Source organism: Lissotriton helveticus, chromosome 1_2 (genome assembly GCF_964261635.1).
Source record: "Lissotriton helveticus chromosome 1_2, aLisHel1.1, whole genome shotgun sequence".
Lineage (NCBI taxonomy): Eukaryota > Metazoa > Chordata > Amphibia > Caudata > Salamandridae > Lissotriton > Lissotriton helveticus.
In genome coordinates this window covers 232,130,175-232,152,692 of record NC_136058.1, presented here as the reverse complement: position 1 = coordinate 232,152,692, position 22,518 = coordinate 232,130,175, and the positions used below count along the sequence as shown (strand labels likewise).

At 41.3% G+C, this 22,518-nt stretch overlaps 1 protein-coding gene across 1 annotated transcript in view; it reads right to left on the bottom strand.

Moving 5' to 3' along the window:
- Positions 1 to 22,518, bottom strand: part of LOC144800004 (cytochrome P450 4B1-like) — a 334,268-nt gene that overhangs the window by 117,795 nt on the left and 193,955 nt on the right. The window contains exons 5-8 of the mRNA XM_078671647.1: positions 16,695 to 16,819; positions 14,519 to 14,670; positions 10,407 to 10,513; positions 8,435 to 8,625 (exon numbers count right to left, since the gene is read on the bottom strand). Coding sequence (XP_078527773.1) covers positions 8,435 to 8,625; positions 10,407 to 10,513; positions 14,519 to 14,670; positions 16,695 to 16,819 — 575 coding nt within the window. The remainder of the gene's footprint in view (positions 1 to 8,434; positions 8,626 to 10,406; positions 10,514 to 14,518; positions 14,671 to 16,694; positions 16,820 to 22,518) is intronic.

Below are 22,518 nucleotides of genomic sequence, written 5' to 3'. Positions count from 1 at the left end.
ATTACAACCAAAGTTAACCATAACTTCTCTTAAACCTTTGTTTTTCACTGATTTTAAATTTTGCTCATATACCACATTCAAGAGTCACACCACCATGGGTGGCCAAACCCTCTGTGTGGCCTTTGACCGTGCCCAGTGGTAGTTGGTTGCAGGGCTTGGACGAAGGCAAGGCTCTGCACCCAACGCTCCGTGGAAGGACTGCACCCCACTGCTTAACATTCTCTGTTGTATGCAGCAGGGACGTGATACTGCCCAACACGCGACTGGAAAATATTCCCTCTTTTGCCATGCTTTTTTTGTTTTTAAATTAATTTTTAAAGGGTTGATCGGTTTTATGGCAGGGCTTGTGAACCCATGGCAAGCTTCATGGCCATGGACTGTGAACCTGCGGCAAGCTTCATGGAGCTTTGATGTGCCTCCATTGGTCTTCGGGGGGTCTCTTGTTGAGGATGGGCAGAACCCGAGAAAGGACCAACATGTCCGTTAAGGTAGCCAGGGTTCAGGGGGTACGAAACCTGCTTCAACATCTGCGCTTTATATTTTTTTGTAAATGCATTCACTGTGGCAGGTTCTCCCTTTGGAATCCTCTACTGAGTCTGGGGGGTGATGGTGTACTTACCCTGCTCCTTTATGTTCCCTTTTATTTTTATTTTTTTACACAATGCATGTGATTGAGTAATCACGTCTGTAACATTTTTCTGATGTTTCTGCTAGCCAATCAGAGAGCTTTGATTCAATGAATACATGTTTGTTCACCTAACTGAATGGACAACAGGAGAAATATCCCTTTTCTGTCAGATTTTAATATTTTTTTAATGTTAAATCCGTGAAACTGGATTCATGGAACTCTGAGAATTAACATTCTAGGTACCGTTATATTCTAATCCTTTAAAGCTAATATAAACGTTTAACACTAATTTCTAAAAAAAATACTGATTAGATTTTCACCAAATAAAAACACTCCCTTCAGTAAAGTTCAAGTTTTATTCTGTCAGCAATGTTCAAAAGAGATTGGCCATAGGATCTCTCCTTCGATCAAGCCCTGCATCCATCACTCTTTAACCAGGTGCACAGAGGATTCAGCGGCAGGGCTTGGCCAGTGGCCTAAACTTGAAGATTAAAAAAAAGTTAAGGGCTCATTGACCCTGTTTTAGGATTTGGGGACCCAACATTGGGTCCGCAGATCTGAAACAGATGACAAGATAAAGAGTTCTTTGTTTAATGGTGGAGCTTTTTATTTTTTCATTTGGGTCCACCAACAGTAAGCACACCCTGGTTCGAGGATTGTCTGTCAACTTCCAGTCCAGATAACAAGGGCTTTATCTCCGCTTTTTTGGCTTTAAAAGCCAAAGAAGCGGACATAAAAATATCACCCTATCAACAACAGGGTGCTAACATGCAAAATCGCATGTTAGCAACCTTTTTCACTACTCTTCCCTTTGCATCTCCAATAAGATGCAAAGTGGGCGTTCCAGAGCAAAATAATAGGAAAAATGTTGCTAAGCAACATTTCTCCTATTGTCAAACTTCACGCTAACACTGTTAGAGCCAAAAAAAGCAGCGCTAATCACGGTTAACGCTGCTTTTTTACATCTGCTAATTTTCAGACTTAGCCTTGTAATCCTATGGGAGGTGGATTACATGGTTAAATCCACCAAGGGTTATCAACAAGGATATCCCTATCCTTGTAGTTTTAGCGCTGCATTACCAGCGATAACCTCTCAAAATGCCGCCATCGCTGGATTTTTTATTGCCTAGGTGGTTAGCATTGTTAATAACGTGATAACCAGGCAATATTATCCAGCGATAGTGGGCTTTAACAAAATTAACGCTAAGCGCCCTTAGCGTTAATTTTCCCTGTTCCTTGTTAATATGCCCCTAAAACTCTTAGCCCTTTCAAGCCCACTGCTACATGTTTCTCAATCTAATTTCTCAAAATTTACTGAGCTGATTTACACCACACCAAGAAAAGGCCTGATTAAAGTTTTAGGCTCATGCTATATATGATGAAATTCATGTTTCTTTTCTTTAGTGGAGATAACAAGATTGAGTGGGAATTAAGATGGTAACACTGTGTTATTGACCATTCCATTAAGTGTTCCACTCCCTTGACATATGTAATTGAAACGGTTGTGCAGACCGTTAAACTTTTCCAAAGTTATTAGCAAGTCAATGTTTTTTGATGCCTCATTTAATTGTGTCCTCTTGTCGGACCTGCAAAAAGAGAGTGCATGCACTGGTCTTAAATTGCTAATGCCTCAAAATTCCATACTCTGGCCGCTTCCTAGATGGATCTCCAAAGATGCCAAAACCACAGAGAATAAACTGTAAATGTTTGGTACATCTAATTTGAATTTGTCAACTGAAGTCACAGTTATTATTAAAAGACCACTTTTGACACCCTAATTTTAACCCCTTCGCTGCTAGGCCTCCCCCCCCACCCCACCAAGAAAAGCCTTTTTTTGGCTATTTGGGATAGTTTGCACTTAGCCCCCTGTACCTGTTGTCCAAATAAGGTATCCACGTCGAATTTGAGTCCCTTTCATCCAACATACTAAGGATTCCCCTCGCGGAGACTGAGAAATTAGCCAAACTACAGCAACATTTTGGGTTTTTGGGAACAAATGAGGAAAAAGTGCTGCAGAAGAAAGCGTCTGTTTTTTTCCATGCAAATGGTATCAACAAAGGGTTTGTGGTGCTAACATCACCATCTTCCCTGATTTTAGCAACAGGCAGACTTTTGTCCATAAACAAAACTCTTCTACATAGTTTTAGCATTTTATTGGGACATAGCCAATTTTTCATATTGTTTGCGCTTTCAAGCTCCTTCCCAGTAAGTGGTAGAGATGGGCGTGAAACAATAATGGATCCCAGAAAGCTATACATTTCTGAAAACTAGACAAAATTCTAAATTCAGCAAGGGGTTATTTGTGTAGATCCGTCATGGTTTTTCTCTAGAAACTAAGGGCCAGATATACGACTATAGTAAATTGCGACTCGCAATTTGCGCTCGATTGCGAGTTTCAAATTAAGAGTCGCAATTTACAATGTATTACAGTGTCAGAGACACTGATTGCGATTCCCAAAAGGGTCGCCAAATGCAAGGCTCATTAATATTAATGACACAACTTAAGACAGGGAAACCCTACTCACAAGGAACCAGGGTACTAGTTATTTACAAGGAAACAGCGGTTCCAGTGGCTAATAAGGACAAATTATTCAAGCAATGTATATGCACAATCGCGATAGGTTTATGAAGGATCTAGTAATATCTGAGAACAAAATAAACTTTCTACACAGTTTTACTCTATGATGTTGATATAAAACACAGTAATTAGTATAAACACTTTCCTAAATTCAAAAAGCGGAATACTTTGTGCATTGTGTCCCCAAGTGAAATGGAACCAAAAAAGTGACTATATACAGGGTACAGTTTACAAGAGGTTTCCATAAATTCCAAGTAACGACCCATCAATATACATTTTTACAGCCTAGATATACAATGACACTAGCTGTGTGATGGTCTGTTCTATAAGCTTGTCGACTGCGTTTCGACCCTTCTGTGAATGTGGGGTCTCTTTAGGACTCATAGTGTAGGGGCATCTACAGTTAAAATGGGGAAAGCATTAGGCCCATTGTACCGGCACAGTATGCGAGAAACTCTATCGAAGGATTCGTAGCTAAGTTTACCTGGATGTTAAAAAGGGGCGCAGCCTTTGAGAACATGATGAACCATGTGGAAAGTCAAAGAAAAAACTCAAGTGAGGACCCAGCTGGGTTCTTCAGTGATGAGGTAAAAGAAAAGAAACCTAAGATTACATCAGGTGATAGCTTCAATTTGCGGATATGGACAGATTTATCAATGTTAGCCTTACCTCACGAGGGACTGGCTCCTAAAAATAAAGTCAGCGGGCTCCTTTGATGCCTTGCTACAGCCGTAGCATATTTTCCATTAGTTGTACTCTATCACCTGATCTCAGATATTACTAGATCCTTCATAAACCTATTGTGATTGTGCATATACATTGCTTGAATAATTTTTCCTTATTAGCCACTGGAAACATTAATAGTAATGAGGCACTCGCATTTTGTGAAACCATTGGAAAGGGCTGGCACTCCCAGGGATAGAGGCCTGCTGGGCTCAGCAGACCACCATGTCTGGGACTGCTTTTAAATAAAGCCCTTTTAAAAAAAATACAGCCTGTTTTCCTTAATGGAAAATGGGATGCATTTAAAAAAATAAAAATAAAACTTTTTCGTTTAATTTTTTAAGGGCAGGCAGTGGTCCCTGGGACCACTGCCTGCCCTTAAAAAAAATTCTCATGCATTTGCATAGGGGAAGGGGTCCCTTTGGAACCCCATAGGGGAAGGGGTCCCTTTGAAACCCCTTCCCATTTGCGATTGCATTACCGCCTACTTGAAGTAGGTGGTAATTTGTGAGTGTTTTGCGACCACAATTGCGTTCACAAAACATTCATACATGCCTCATGATTTGCTATAAGGAAGGGAACGCCCCTTCCTAATAGTGAGTCGCAAAACCTATTTTGCGAGTCGCTAATTTATTAGGGAGTTGCAAAATAGGTTTTGAACATGGGCCCATGGCTTTTAGCGTGCCCAAACAGGTCTAAAACCCGTTGGCGCATGCTACAAACCGTCGTACATCTGGCCCTAACTGTTAAAATGAATAATTTATTGAAATTGAGTTAAAAAACAGCCATTTGTGCGAGCGTTTTCACCTGAACGTATTTTAAGTATTAGTATGGGCATATTTTTTTAAGCAATATACCGCTACCCGCTGGACCGTTGTGGTTGTGATGATATATAGGGCTTATAGGTTCACCAAGAACCCGAGATACCCAGAGCCAAAACCTGAGGTACACCTTGCAAAGATCTTTCACTGTGTACCGGGTATACAGCAATTAATTTGGTAAAATATAAAGAGCGAAATGTAGGTATCAAGGACACCTATATATTTCCGAAAGGAGAGCAAAATATAGAGTTTAGAAGCAGCAGTTATTTGCACATCTCCGAAACTGTGGTTACCCATACTAGCATGTGAATTAGAGGACATTTTTCAAACTTACATCTTTTTTAAACATTGTCTTACATTTGGAAGGCAGAAATGCATAGAAGGTCAATTGGTAATAACATTTGTTCTATAATTCTGTATTCCTCTAAGACTCCCATTAAAAATGGTACCTCACTTGTGCAGGTAGGCCTAGCACCCGCCACAGGAAACGCCACTAAACGCAACGTGGGCACATCATATTTTTCCTATGAAAACTGACCCTTTTTTAGCAATGTACATAGCTGTGAATTTTAGACCCAAGCTCAGCCGTCACTTAGGAAAAACCTAGAAAACCTGTACATTTTTCCAAACTAGACACCCAGGGGAATACAGGATGGAGGGACGTGTGTGTCTCATACCAGGTTCTGTTACCCAGAATTCCTTGTAAACCTCAAACAAAATACATTTTCCTCACATTTCTGTGATGGAAAGTTCTGGATCTGTAGGAAGCCATACACTTCTATCCACCCAGCATTCCCCGAAGTCTCCAGATAAAAATGGTACCTCACTTGTGTGGGTAGGCCTAGTGACTATGGCAGGGAAGGACCCAAAATGTATTATGGAGACATCAAAATTATCTATCACAAATTAACCTGGTTTTGCAAGGGGGTCACCTGGGTTTTTGGTCCCGGGCTTGGTGGCCATCTAGAGAAACCTACCTAACTCAGAGATTTCTGAAAGCTAGACACCTAGAGGAGTCCAGGGGAGGTATGGCTTGCATGGATCACCCAACAGTTCCTACACAGAATCCCATGCAAACCTCAAAGTTGTGGGATACCAGAGCTGACACTAATTTCCTACCACCCAGGATTACCCCATGGCTCCCAATAAAATGGCACCTCACTTGTGTGAGTGGGCTAAGTACCCGCAGCGGGAAAGGGCCCAAAACTTATTTGTGGAGACATCAAAATTACCTATCACAAATCGACCTAGTTTTGCAAGGTGTCACCTGCTTTTTTGGTCCTGAGCTCGGCAGCAATCTAGGGAAACCTACCTAACCCAACCTTTCTAAAACCTATACACCCAGGGGAGCCCAGGGAGGTATGGTTTGTGTGAATGCCCCAATTTTCTCCTACCCAGAATTCTCTGCAAATCTCAAATTTATCCGGAAAAAAATAAATGTTCCTTACATTTCTGTGTTGGATCACCACACCAGCGCAAATGTTCTACCACCCAACATCCCCCTTGGTCTCCCGATAAAAATGATTAGTGTTGGTGTCCAATGCAGAGTTAGCCTAAAAACGCACATATAAAGAATTAGAGCTTAGAGCTTGCTGTGCTATCCCCTAATACCCTATGTTTCTGGCCCTTCCAGGCACAGGACCTTGGCCCACCCACACGTGAGGTATCATTTTACTCTGGAGACCTTGGGGAACGGTGGGTGGTAGGACCTTTGTGCTGGTTTAGTAGGTTTCCCGAAAACATAGGAGATCCACGCAGGACATACCGCCCTGTACTCCCCTGGGTGTTTCACTTCCAGAAATGTCTCGGTTTGGTAGGTTTCCCGAGATGGTCACCAAGTCCAGGACCAAAAACTCAGGCGACCAGATCGTATTGTGATTATTTTGATGTCTCCACAATATGATTTGGGTCCTTTCTTGTAGCAGGCACTTGGCCCACCCAAGCAAGTGAGGTAGTATGTGGCAAGAAGCAGTAAATTATGCAGCGTAATGTGCTACATTTTGTAATAGTATTACTTTATAATTTTGTTACTTTTACACTTCTTAACACTGGCTGGGTATAGGTAGCGTATCTGAAGTATCAGTTTAATATCCAAATACAGCAATAAGCAACAGAAAGACAACCAGCCAAACCTTCCAAAGGGACTTTCACTGCAAGTGCAACATTTGTCACCAAGTTTTGAGTAACTTTTCATCCATATGAACTTGGGACTTTTGTATTGTTAAAATCTGAAAATAATGCAGCAGACAATGGGCAATGTGGAAATCAGGTAAATCCATAATAAAACATGACAGCCTCAAAATCACATAATTTCATTTGCCCTGGTTAAAGAACTGTTCTAGTTACAAATTAAAATAAAAAACGGCTATAATTTGCAAGTTATGGTTAGGACAGAACCGCATGCCTCACACAATAGGCATGCAAACTATATCTTGCCCACCAGAAGAGATTATATATCACATTACTCTTACTAATTTAAAAGTGACAATTATGAAAGTAGCCTTATTTATTCGGTTGTGTATGTGTTGTTTTTTAATTGCATTTTCCTTTTAGGTGTTGTTATTTTTTGATAATATCATAAGCATTGCACATTGCATTTGGAATGTGAGTTGTAGGTTGCATGGCTATTGTGCATGGTACTACCTATAACTGTGGATTTCCAGTGATTTTTCAGTTGTAATTCATAAACATAACTGCACTTTATCTATGGTTAACGGACAGCAATGATTCCTATGGGAGTTAAAATGGGAAATACTACTTTTTTTACTCTCTCCTTCAGTGTTCCACCCCTTGATAGATGTAAATGAAATTCAAAATACCATTTTTTGACTTGCCTATATCTTTGGCGACGGTTGACGAATCTTCACAAACCTCTCCAATAAAATGCCCGGTGCGTCTTGATGTGCATGGAAAGTTTTTGGGTGATCCGTCAAGCATGGGCCGAGAAAAAAAGGGGGTGGGGAGGTAAAAAAAAGCGTGCTTGCCATGTTAATTCCCATAGGGATTTTGAACACTACTACAACCCGAACCATTGGAATGAACTGCACCAGATTTGGTAAAAAGGTAGATGTTGTTCTGCAGTTCACTCTTTCAGTTATTTTTATTTATTTTGTGTAGAGGTATTCGAGAAATTAAAGGATATCCACATTTATATATCTGTGGGTGCAAAGCCTTCACGAATAATGATGACCTTGTGCAGAGATCTGCAGAGCTCTGATTGACTGCTAACAATTCAACCAGCAAGTGTTGGCAGCCACTCAGAGATGATGATGTGTGGTAAGTGAGGTTACTGCCCTCATTGTGAACAACAAACACCCATACAGCTTACTACAACAGCCATGGGGAGGTTCTCACCAATTTGCACGTCATACTGATAACTGGCTAACCTGAATACACAGTCCTTGTGGGACTCCCTCAGACAAACTGCAGGTGGGTGGCAAATCACACAAGCACAATCCCACATGTCATCCTCTTTGTACATTATTTGGGTGTATTCACAAATAGGAGTTGCCACTTCCATTGCACTTCCAATCATTACTGATTTCTCCAATTACAAAGTGCCATTCGGAGCAGAGAGCTCTATACTCTCTACTGGTTGGTAACTCACACAGTTCAACCAATCTGTACACAACTAAAGCGATAAAAAGTGTAAAACTAATGTGTAGGAAAGACGCCTGATCTCACCATTTGATTGTTTCCCTGTTTTCCAGGATTTCCTTAACCTCTTCCCTGCATTTCATTTGGTGTTCTAAGTTTTGGCCCATGCAGTATAACATCCATGATATCCCACTGGCTGTTGTATCGTGACCTTCAAACATGAATGTATCCACTTCAGCCCGGAGGTCCTTATCAGATAGTGGTTGACCATTTTCATCCTAATAAAAAAGACATATTAGAAAGCAGATGCAAAGCCAATTTAGCATTAAACAACTTAAATGTACTACCAATCCCTTGGAAGTTCAAGTCAAATTGAGACATATAAAGAGTTAGAGAGAAGAAAGTATTTGATTAGAATATGGCATACATTAGGGGATATAGTAACTCTAAATTAAGGTATTTTGGTGCTGGAAGAAAGTTCTATCAATTTGCGCTGGAGTATTTAGAGAATATACTTGCGTACAATGTCAAGTTATATTGAAAACGTCTCCACTACTTAGCTGTAGAAGATGAAGTTGACTTCAAAATCCTCACTCATACGCAATTGGTAAATGTGTTTGAAACTAGCCTGCTCCACCAAAAGGCTTCAAAAGTAGGCAAACTCCTATTGTTGTTACTAACATTTTGGTATCTCTGTGAGGCATTCAAGAAGTTTATGATATCCATTTGAGCATCTAAGTAAATATAAGCTCTGATTTTGAATTCCTTTGTCCTTCCTGATTTGGGTTGGAAATGGGCATTTCTATAAGCATATAAGAAGATGCATGCTATAAGAAACAAATTCAGCAATACTGCCACCCTACCACATAGAGGAAGATATACAGGAGCTTCATGAAAAGGGGTTTAGTCGTGCCTTTGAATTGACAATTCTCCCAGTGAGAGATTGGAGAGCCTACTTTTTAGTAATGCATGAAATACCGGGAGACTGGCATCCTGTATAAGGGAGAGGTCTCTGTTAGTTGTATTGTGAAAGGAACCATAGAAAGCTTTTCAAACCGGACATATGGTCAGCTAAGCAACCTTTACCTTTCAGAACTATGTCAGAGCAACTTAAAAACAAAAACGACTTGACAAATAAGCCATTACAGGGAATATAGAGATCACTTGACATAGAAGTAATTACAGTGAAAAGTAGTTAACAGAACAAAAAAACATTTTGAATTGCTATCTTAAGAAATCAGTCTAAAATGTCCCTAGTTAGGTTTATTTCATGGGTAAAAGTTAGGATTAGAGTAAGGGTTCATTTTATGATTAGAAGCAAGGGCATGCTGCGGCATGCCTCATCGAGATGCAGGGAGATGTGTCGACATTGAAGAAGCCTGTTATGTCCTTATGGCCCTGATGAAATTGTCAAAAACTCATGATAGTGAAACATGTAGGCCAGCCATAACTGTTAGGTCAAAACAGGACAGCTTTTTAGAGATGCACTAGGTGACACAACCAAGTCAAAGCTAGTGGACACTTAAACTAACATTTAACTCTTAAGACAACGTAACCGCTGTTTAACACAAGAGAAGACCATCATAACAGAGGGGAGATGGTGATGTACATAACGACACATAGACTGACTAGGATGTAGTATCACTTAAGGACAAATAACTGGTCTCATTCGTAGAACCTGGATATCTGATTAAGGAAGAACTAGGCAACCTCCCCTTCATACGTCATGCTTCCATGATGTGTCACCTTTTTTTAAACCTGGTGATTTGTTTTCATTTCTCTTAAAGAACACACACCACTGGTCGGGTCCTCATGCCCCTACACCTAAAGACTAGGGAGGTTCGTAACCCCACAGAGGTACTAATTTGTGTAAATTGATGGGACTTCTTATGATGTGGTGTACTTCACACATAAAGCCTACTCTTTCCACCTTATTTCTAGGTATATCTACTAGATATTGGCCATTATCCGTAACACAATCTATGTCACTACTGTGTCACAACAAACAAACATGAAAAGAGTTGCGTAAAAATAAACATTATCATACGTGAACCCATACCTTCGCACAAAGAAGAATATCCAGAAAGTCTAAATGTCTTTTCTGTTGGATTTTCTCCAATTCCTTCTCATTTTTCAGCAAATCTTTTCTCTGTTGAATGACTTTATCTGCCATAGAAAATTACTGATTACATCTAATTTACCATCAAACACTGGTGTTACATTCTACAGCAGACAGAGTATTGTGAAAAGAACCATTTTCTTTAATGAGATATTTGACATAGAGTACGCAGGATTTTCTAGTAGAGCAAGTTAATTGCATACGCTCTCAGAGAAACAGTGTTGAATTAGTGGGACTATTCCTTGCTTAATAGAGGCTACACCCAAGTTGCTTCCATGCATGCTGATTTGAAAACTTTCATGAGCAGTAGTAAAGAATTATCTCTTTGAGAAAAGTTCACTAATAATCCCACCCGGACTACACACCAACAAATCTCTTCTATCCTTAACAAGTTAATATTGTCTGTAAAAGGTAATGACATTTCCCCACCCCCCAAGGTAAGCACCAGGTGAGGCTGAAAGGTCACACCGCCCTAGAGCCGGCCATGCATTGGAAAATATTTTGGTTTTTTGTCACTTGTAGAAATACACTCTTATTAGTAAAGCCAACCGCGGTGGTACATTTTAAATCCTGAGTTTATGCTTCTCCAGATGAAACACTCTTAAGCATACTGCCTACTTGTATTTATGACATTTTACTCCTACACCTAGTAATGCTCATTGATTATGTAACATTTCCTAAAGTCTGATTCATTGTCTCTTTATAATGTGTGTGTGAATGAAAGTACTCTGACCCCTTAACACTGGCCTGAGTAGAGCTATAAAATAAATCAAATGCATGTGAGAGAGGGGTTATGGAGAAATGAGGGGCACTGGTAGAAGTGAGGGAATTTGTGGAGAAAGTGTTTTTTGGGGTTTGTGAGTACCAACAAAGATTGTCGCACTGGGCGTCACAGGTGCTAATGCAGGCCATGCTCCAGATTGTCCAGTGTGAAGGAATTGCATCTGCATTCTCAAAATGTGTTGCTTACCTAGAGTCTACTGATTTGTTGACCTCTCAATCACAATCAACTGGTCAAAACAATTGTTTGAGAAGACACATTTGTTTTGCAAGTTTGATCATGCTTGGACTATCAAGCAACACACTTGATCTAATTATTCTCAAGCAAGCGCAGGTGTGGAACATATACTGGTTTGAACTCTTAAATTATTTACCATTGATTTTTTTATCTTGTGTCCATTAATCTATGCATGTTATGAGATTCATACTGGAGCAGATAATTGTCACCATGGACACTTGCTTGCCAAAATGCATGCTGATATCCATCTCATTCTTATAAAAAAACAAAAATACTACAGTATTTTTTAGATAGGCGCTCAAAGGTAAATATTAATTCTAAGGGAGTGCAGAGTTTGAATGTCACAGAATGGTGTTTCTGAAACAATTTTCCTCTACATAGCAGGCAACAATAATACCTGAAAATTTATTGAAACAAAATTCACTGCGGATGTTCAAAAACATTTATTAAACCCTTTGAACTTGTTGTATTCTCTTGCACCTTATTTCAACACTATCATTGGACTCAAATAGCATTGAAAGGCATAGGTTCAACTGAATGCACAATATATATATAAAGATTACACATAAGCATTCATGTAATATCAGCTTTGTTCTCCAGGGAACTCTGCATCAGGGGCTACCAAGCACTCTACCTTAAAAGTGAGAATGCTGGAGGTCACTATTAACCAGTATTCTGGGGATTTGTCGGTGACAGAAAGATATCCTTGCCATCCCTCCTTGAATCTTCAGGTAGATGCAGATGAACAGTCAAACCTTAATTTAAGGGAAGTGGTGTAGGTAAAGTGGAGGTACAGTACAGCACAATTATCACAACTGCACTAACCATCTGAATGTCCTACCAAACTTGTGTGAGAATATATATATAAATATATTTACTGTGCAAACTGTAATATAAATAGTAGAAAGTACATAAAACACTTTGAACAATAAAGTTGTAATACAATATAGCTTTTAAGCCCAGTAAAGGGCTGCTCCAGCAGTAACCTTTAAAAAAGGAGTGGGCCTTAAATGTCCATTATAGCCTTCTATGGCGGTCTATAAGTCTATAAGAACATTCTGCCCTTTGAGGGCAGAATGTCCTAATTATAAAAACAAAGGCCTCTCTGACCGCAAAGGGGTCAAATCCTTGTGGCTCCAAAGCCTTTGATTCACATTAATTACTTTGATTGTTCAACAGCCCTGCGCAGGGTCTAGGCGGTTAGCTATTGAACATTTATAGCAATAGTTGTAGGTACGATGGATGATGTACCTGAGGGCTGAGACCGGGTAGAAGGGTCCCAAGATGATGATAGTTCAAGTTGGAGCAAGCCGCTTTTGAGGGTTCGAGTACCTGCACTCAGACCTTTATTTAAATGGTCTTGCACCGGTCAATTTCTATCTTGCCTCCATAGGCAGCTTGGCCATTAACCCAGGAAATTAAGTAATATGTAAACAGAGATGCGTATTAAAATGTCCTGAAGATGATCCCAGTATTTTCTTAAGGGATCGAAACGCAGTCGACACCTTGTACACCATATACGCTGGTTTAAAATGTCCTCATTTTTGTGTAATGGTGTCTACTGTATATTCTGTTTGTTCTATGAGAAATGTGCTGAAAACAAACATTTTCCCTGGCCTGAACCCTTCACTTTATGTTGTACGTCTTTCTTGCTAAAGTTGGATACAGGCTTGTGTCCCACTTAAAACTGCTACTTGTTTACTCTTTGTATATATTGAATTGATTGCACATTAAATATCTGTCCAGCTGGACAGATTTCTACAATATAGTACTGATTTGGTCTATATTTATTGTCTTTTCAACAATTTTTTGTCTGGGGACCACTGTCTTTAGAAAAAAGTACAACTACCCAAAGGCCCCTGACCAATTACGAATTGGTTCTCCATGTCCTTTTACAATATTGATTTTCTTGAAGTCATAGTTAAGGGACACTCCTGTTTTCTTTGAAGAAGTTCAGGGCACCTGTGTAGTCTATGTGATGGGGCAGAACTACCATCTGCAAACAGAGATTTCAATTCTCTCCCTTTGTCGATAACACCACAGGCAAACCCAAAAAGTCTTACTTGTCCTAATGTGCTGGAGCAAGCAAAGAAAGTTGCTGACAAATGATACTTTTATGGACTAGGATATTAAAGCCAGACTTATTGGCTTTGTTAATGGTAGGTGTTCAGACCCTGAGCTATGCTAGCCTGCAGTATCACAAGCTTATCAGAAGGAGACTGAAGTCTCGTATACAAGTGACATTGGAAATTGTACACAATGTGGTTTAAAGCTGCAAATAGATCACTAAGGAGCAGCGAGCTTCTCACCTGTGTGCTATGATATCAGGACTGATGGTGGCAAGTGTTGTCTCAGTACAGTCAGGCATGAGTATCAGTGATTTGGTGGTGTTCCTTGTGTTGCTTAAGCTGTGCACCAATCTCTATCCTGTTTTTCAAAGGCCATGCAAAGTGATCTATGGAGCAGATGCTGACCAGTAAGAACTATTCTGGATAGAAGCTTATCCTGCATGGGGATTATTACAGGATTAGTGAAGGTCTTGAGAATGGCCTCGGAGGCTTGGGTGATGCTTGTTAGCTAGGGTCAGAATGGCTTAGGTGTGGATGAGTGTTTCAGAGTTCAATGCACTGATGGATTTTTTTTGTCATTGGTAGGACAGTAAACCTGATGTTTAGAGTCAAAGGGGGTTTGTAAGGTGGTCTGAAGGGAGGCATTATTTAGGTGTGCACCATTTTGCGAAGAAGATATTGAAAACAATGCAGAGAGCTTGGGAAAGTTAGAAGGATTCAGATGAGTTTCCAAGATTTTTAAAGTAAACCTTTTGGGAATATTGTAAGAACTAGCATAGAAATCTATGTATACAATCAAAACGTACGTTTAGGATGTGTGACTATCAGTGAGGTATAGGTTTGTTTGAGAAGTAATAACTTCAATATCTGGAATGGTCGATAACACAGTTAATTTTAATATCAGAATCACAGAACAGTGGTCAAAACATATGAATGTCACATATGATAAAGTGCATTACTGTTACCTGTATGGAGGTGGGCTATTCTGCAGGCCCTACGAAAGCGGTAGCCTTGCGGACTGAGGTAGTAAATCAGATCATTGTGGTGAGGAAAGTAGTGCACTCTTTGCTGCACAAGGTATGAGAGATCAAACACTGCTTGGATGTAGGAAGAATCACTGAAGTCAGAGAGAAAGGAGAGGTTAAATCAAAAGACTGACTTTCAGAAATTCAAGGAAATCATGGGAATGCATAAACATTTATGATGCAGGTGTCTTGCAGTAAGGAAATATTTTCAAGGCATCACAGGAAAGCTCACACAGACATCATGTAACTTGGTAGAAAGTCGCACTTTTTTATTTATGCAATTTTGAAGGCATACACTACACGTATTCATTCTGCATGGAGACACGATGGCATCACAAACTCAACCTGCTCTGAGCCACTCACATGAGAGGCCTGTACACAAGGATATTGTTACATATTGGATGCCATGAAGAGCTGCACACATTTTGAGAGAAGGAATAAAGATGCAGGAAAGATGGATGTTACTGTTGGAAGGACTCAAAGGACAAAATGAGCTTCCAGGCCATGGTAAATAAAAACCCAGTGATCATTATGGAGGGAGGGCCACTGCATGCCAACGTTGGAACTAGATTGTACAACTAGAAAGCAACTTCCACCGTCATTAAAGCAGACTTTTGCTCTATATAAAACAGGTCATTTTGATTTCAAAAAGGACAGGGAAATATTCTGGTCTTCAGCCTCAATGGCAGAGATATGCTCCACCGCCATGGGGGGCAGGTTTTCCCCAGATACCGTGGCAGAGGTAGGAAGTGGCTGATGGAGAATTTGCCCCACAAACTCTAAACAAGGCTATGTGTCACTCATGAACAATAGAGAATAACGTTAATATCAGAAAAGCCCTATCTGCTGAACGATGACCCGATACCCAGAAACCAGACACACTTCAGGCACTGTTCATGTTAAAAAGCTTTATAACTGCACTTGGTGCCTTGCCTAGTTAAAAAAAACTTCCAAATAAGCAAACCCATGGGACAGTACATGCACTTTGCATGTCATTGAATGGTGTTACCAGGAACACACAAATTGGAACAAAGTTTCAAAATCAACTAATGATACACATACGATGACGTCTGAAGCTGGGGTCATTAGGTCAGCAATACTGTATCTCACTAGGGCCTGGAAGTCGAAGTGGACAAAAAGGCAAGAGGTGAGGGTTGAAAAGGTGTGGGGATGATAAAAAACAGATGTAGCTGGTGGAAAGACTCACAATGGAGAAAATCGTTTTGCACTCAACAAGGAAACTGAAGAATACAAAGAGAAAAATCAACGAAAGTACGACAATTTCATGCAAATTTCATTTTAGATATGTGTTAGAATGCCACATATGTAAATCAAATCTCTTCATGCAACCATATAGGCGTCTATTAAGACCTGTGCAGGCAAGTCATACTGGGAGAACGGGGGATGGCGGCACAAAGCGGCGTTGCAGTGCAAGTAGCACCATGTAGGAGTCCTTAGTCGTCTGGTGGTACTCATAGCTGGTAGATGGTGTGCATCAAATTACCGTCTCCATAAAGTAGACCCTTGGGAATGCATACGATTTACAAGGGATTGGACAGGGACATAAATATTATTATTAACTACCCTGAGATGCGCAAACGCTCACAGGCAAAATGATGGTGTTGCCATTCTTTTGTGATGTGTTCTCCCACAGAGGAAAGGGGATTCTAAGGATTACCAGGCTGTCCCAGGATTGAGGGGACACAAGGGCCGTCTCCCCCTGTTCGGGCCCGAAGGGTTCTAAGCAAATACCAGTCCATCACACATACATAGTAGGCCATCTTCCCCTACCTGTGGCCTCCCTACTGGTATAGTCCATTTCCACCCAATCACCTACCATCTTTTCTCTTTGGACATGCGATAATAAGGCAGCAAGTGACTCGCCGCATTCTAAAAGGGCTTTTGTTGAGTGTCCCATTTTTGGAGGTCAGGATTCCACCACCAGATTGGTGCTATTGCAGCTTTCATCCCCACCTTACAATTTGAATTCTGGATGTGGGTCCTAAAACTTGGTGGAGAAAAGCAAATGTCTCCAATTATCGCAGTCTAAATGGACCCCCCCCCCCTCCTGTAATCACCACAGAACCTTTAGCACCAAAAAAGTATTGAACCTCACCTGTCTGTTTGGCAGTTGCTGTCATTGCTGAAGGCACATTTCATGATGCTGTCTAGGGTCATTAGGCTGACAGGCTGGAAGACTTCCACAGATGTATTTTCATCACTGAGCTTTTCCCACTTATCCTAGAGTGCAAGACATATAAAAGCATACACTAAGTGCATATAACACTGTGGAAAAAGTTTTCCTTTACGTTGAGGTGTTTAGATCAAAAACACAATGTAGCTACTTCCAGGTGAGGCTGCATAACCAAGATGACTTGATGTCACACATGCGCAAACTGTTCCATTCTGATGATATGTTTAAGTGTTAAATATAGTCAGAAATTATATTACAAATGATGCGTTTACACACGAGTCACACAGATGGCAATGAAAATCAGCCAGAACATGTGAGCAGAAAGCTTGTATACTGGGAGACAGATCTGCAAGGAAGTGCCGCAGCGTGGCACTGCAAGCCCTTTGGCAGCGCCATGCTTCAGCACTTCCGAAGCACAAGGATGCGACATATTTTCAAGAATATGTCGCATCTCTGTGCTTCCCCCTACGCTGGCGCACAAACTGCAGCCTTGCGCTGGCGCAGGCACCCTTGCACCATGGTGCAAGGATGCCTGCGTTATGGGGAGATTGTTATTGTGCAGGAGGGGGCACCTTCCTGCACAAAAGCAATCACTACAGGCATTTTCCTCCTTCAATGCGTGCTGTAGAATGCAGCACACATTGAAAGAGGAAAAACGAGGAGAAATTAAAACATTTCTCCTCGTTGCACCTCGCTACGCCACCTCTAGGGTGGAGTAGCATTCAGACGCATCACCAGATTTACGATTTCTATTAAATCTGGAGATGTGTCTTGTTCTATGGTGTTGCTTGGGAACACCCACAGCAACACCTATGGAACGCCCCTTTAATGTTAATAATCCCCTTACAAAATCTCTTCTTTCTGATTTAGAGGTTTTTAATCTCACACTTTGTAATACTGGAGCTACTCATATTGCCGGTCACCTTTTGGACCCAGTTATTTCCACTCTTCCATTTGAGTGCTCTCATCTGGCACGTCCGCTGGTGTGGTCCGATCATTATGCCGTACACTTTGTGTTACCGCCCGGTCTTTATATAACCAATGTTTATGTAGAGGAAACAAAACCCTCTTATCGATGGGACAAAATCGATATAGCCACTTTTAATCTGCATCTGACGAAGACTATTCCGTCTCTCAATAATATTGAGCAGAATTTGAATGCCCCTATTATTAGGTGGCTAACAGATGCAGTATCTGTGCATGCCCCCCGTTCGGGCAGTAAATTTCGATCTTTGCGTCCCCCAGCACCTTGGTACTCGGATGAGTTAAAAATCCAACGTGCTAAATGTAAAGCCTTGGAGAGGAAGTGGAGGAGATTCTATTGCATTCCCTCTAAACTGATTTACAAGGATGAGCTAAAAGCCTATCATGCCAACTGTAAACGGGCCAAGGCAGTTTACATTACCTCTACTATTACTTCAGTGCAAAATTGTCCTCGGACTCTTTTTGCTACTGTTAATAAACTCACAGGTGCTGACACTGTTCCTGTGTTGCCAGCTCTGGATGGTAAACATTGTAATGCTATTGCGGACTTTTTTATATCGAAGGTTCAGGACATTCACCAATCCTTAATTTCCCTTCCGCCCCCTACTGATCCCTTCCTATCTGGCTCTTGCTGTAATGTCTCTGTCCCTCCTACTGAGTTTCTGCACAACTGGAAATTATTTGATGATGTTTCCTTCCTGTCGTGCCTAAAAAGCATTAAGTCAGGATCTCCTCGGGACCCTGTCCCTATGAGGATACTGAAACAACTTGACCTTGAACCACGTAGATTCCTAATGAGGTTACTTAACATCTCTCTTAGTGAATCTCGGGTGGAACAGGAATGGAAACACGCCATGGTCGTTCCCCTACAGAAGAAATCTGGTATGGACATTACTAACCTGGCCAATTTTAGGCCTATATCCCTGCTGCCAGCTTGTTCTAAGATACTAGAACGCCATGTCAACTTTCAGCTAAACGAATTTGTTGAAAATACGGGATATCTCCATCCATCCCAATCAGGCTTTCGCGCCAATTATTCCACCGAATCCGCACTCCTGGGGGTGACTGAGCGACTCCGACACGGTATTGATAGTGGTGAGACCTTTGCGCTTATACTATTGGATTTAAGCGCGGCTTTTGATACCGTGTCGCATTCCATTCTTCTAGAGTCCCTTCACTCCCTTGGTGTTGCAGGATCTGCGCTTGCCTGGGTGGCTTCATTTCTTAATGAGCGCACCTTTCAGGTATTTTCAACCAAAGCTGAATCGGCGATCTGCTCATCTGCTTATGGCGTTCCGCAGGGGTCTATATTGAGCCCTTTATTGTTCAATATTTACATCAGACCCCTTGCCACGTTAGTAGAGGACGCCGGTCTGTCTATTTACTCCTATGCAGATGATACGCAGATCGTGTTCTCCCTGTCTGACAGTAGGTCTCAGGACACCTCTGCCCTTAAAATCGGCCTTTCTCGGGTTGCAGCCTGGATGCAGGCCAACCTGCTAAAACTCAATGGTGAAAAGACCGAGGTTATCGTACTTGGCAAACATAAAGATCTGTGGGGTTCTAGACATTGGCCTAGTGACATGGGTCCACTGCCTACCCCCGTGCCAGTTGTTCGTAACCTCGGCTTTCTAATCGACGAGAAACTCTCGATGCGTCAACAGGCAACTAAGGTCGCTGCAATCTGCTTTAACACTCTACGCTGGTTGCAGAAGATCCTATGGATGCTGCCTGAGTCTACTCGTCGAACTGTTGTCCAGGCTCTTGTAATGTCCCGTATCGACTACGGCAATGTGCTCTATCTGGGAGCTGATAGAGCTACAATGAATATACTCCAGGTTGTGCAGAACTCAGCTGCCCGCCTTCTGTGCAATGTCCCACGCAGAATGTCTGCAACACAAGCTCTATGTGACCTTCATTGGTTAAAAATTGCTGACCGTGTAGCTTTTAAAACTTTGTGCCTTATGTTCAAAATCCGTCAGGGTTCTGCTCCCACATACTTGCACAATCTTGTCCGGCCATACCAGCCAAATCGTTCCCTTAGGTCATCAAATCAAGCCAATTTTGTAATTCCTAGAATTCGCTTGACAAAAATGGGAGGCCGCTCTTTTGCCCATTTGGGGCCGAAGATGTGGAATGCTCTTCCGCTGACGCTTAAAACGGAAACTAATCTTCTAGCCTTTCGCAAAAAGCTAAAAACTTTTCTGTTTTAGTTGGTCAAATGTTCTCTGCTTCTCCTGTTTTCAGCAATTACCTATCTTTCTTCTTTAGGCTGTCCCTGGCGCCGGGAAACCCTCTACGGGTAGCTGAGCGCAATACAAATTCAATAAAATAAATAAAATAAATAAAATTAAAGCAAAGTGCTGGGTGTGAAGGGGCCGTATTTACAAGGAGAGGAAAAGTCACGCAAGGTGGCTTTTCCACTCCTTGTAAATTTGGAGGAGCCCGCTGCGCTACCAGTACGTCACGAAAAGTGACTTCCTGGTGGCGCAGGGAGCTTGTAAATCTGCCCCTATATGTTTTCAGTTCTCGTTAGATAGTTGAAACAAAGTAAAAGAGGCGTATGAAAAGAAAAGAGAATCTCGGTCTTGGATGGGTAACAGCGAAGAAGCAGATGTGCATCTGTCCCTGCAGAACAAGCATGCAAGCAGGTTCTTGAGTTCTGCGTTGCTTTATACTCGGCGTATTTAGTGTGGCTTGTGTAAACCCGAGGTTCTCCCTGCTCCATAACAGAATGGGTATAGTATTCCAAGGGTGTAGGTGCCTACCTGGCCACAGGGTCCTATTGAAGGCAAGGGACTGAGCAGGAAGTTCATGGTGCCCCTACTGGGATATGAGTTTATATAAATAAGAGTACATTAATTAAAGTGACTGCTAGTGTATCTCATGAGCCCTGTCATCCAACCAAGCAACTGCTGTGGTCACGTCACAGTATACAAGTGTGGAAAGAATCATAGAAGAGGGGTAAAGGAAAATCAATATAGGAGGGAGTTGTAACGATATACTACTGCATGCAAAATAACTGCTTTACACATGTATGAACAGAATAAGGGAAGGAGTTCTGTGAGTGGTTAGCGTAGCTAAGAGACTGGAAGTCAGAAAAATGCTCTACAAGTTTTTTCAGTAATTCTAAAAGTGTCTCTTAAAAAGATCAACATTGTGCTGATGAATTGTCTAGACAAAAAGTATGGGCATAATTAAAAGTGCTCACTTCTGGTACCCCACTTATAGTAGAGATTGGAACATCTCTCACAACTTTCCCCACCATCCTTCCCCAAAGGCTCATATACTACAGGCTGCATCTAAACCTTGAACAGCCTGACTGCAAGGTTGATTGTGGGCCACATCAGGAACTGAAGAACAATGATCTCTTATGAATCCTGGCGCATAAGCCTCACGCCTCCACAACTTTATGTACTATGCACTTCACAAAAAACATGATAGCCTCAGTATCAGAGTGAAGCCTATACCGAGGGGAGGTGTTTGTGCCAGGGTCAATTAAATACACCCTGCATTGCACGTTGAGGGGCGGGGAGAGGAGAAGTAGTGCAGACCAAGTGATATGACTCGGCTTCATTTTTAGTCACTATAAATCCAAGCTTATGAGTTGAAAGGCAAACCAGCAGATAACTGTACTCAACTGACACTCATTATAATCTGACCAATGCATTTAAAACACTATGCCCAGAATGTATTTGATTCAAATCCTGTAGGCTCTGACACAATTCCACCACATTTTCTCACTGGTATTTTAGGAACTGGTTTGATGATAAGGTCACGATCAATGCATTTCTCACACCTGCAGTTAAAAAAAACTTGAGTGCGTGAGAAACTGAGTGCATGAAACTCAAGCGAATAGTCAAGTAACAGTGATAAGTTACAAGACATAAAGAAACACTGATTGAAAGGAAATTAAGTAAACAAAACTACAATAGGGGAGATGCTAGAGTCCGCAAGAGGTATTAGGGAGAAGGACACACAATAGGGCCAGACTAAAAGGGGAAGTTTCTATGCCAAGAGAGGGGCAGAAGAGGAAGCAAAACCTTCCCGGAGGACTGTTGCAGAGAGGAGGTGGGGCCAAAAGTAAGGGGAGCTCCTGGAATGAGGAAAGTGAAGCAGATATATATAATTAGGAAATGTTGGTTAACCCCATTATGCAGGAATCTTGGATTTAGACACCGTGCACAGGCCTGTCGGGTCTTGACCTTTGATACCCATCCCCCCATTGTTTTTGCCGTATCTCGCTTCTTATTTGGGATGTGACGTAGAAGGCAAACCTTTGTATAATATTTGTGATCAAGTATGGATTTTATACCTTTGCTCCTTGATAACGTTTGAGTTTAATTCATTTTTACTAATTGTTGGTATTTATTGTCTTAATTCTTTGTGCTTTCTATGTATTTTATCTGCACTTTTATGGCCTTCGGCCGAAATAAAGTTATCAAATGAATGAATGAATATAATGCCTATTTTATTTATGAGAATTGGGACTTGGGTCTACGCAGGAACTGGGTATGGCCGACCGCAATGACCAGTGGATGATTCCCCCACTGGGGCTGGGCACAGTGCTTGATCAAATGTAAGAAGATATGTGTTAGCGATAGCAGCACGTAACACAAAATCAGTAAATATCAACACTCTTTAAGATTACACTATTCCTCAAAAAGTCCTTCATTCTTACCCACCTCACAGTAGTCTGAGTCTGAAGTCAACAACCACCAATTAGCTAAAGGTTCTTACCTATAAACCCAAGATATACAAG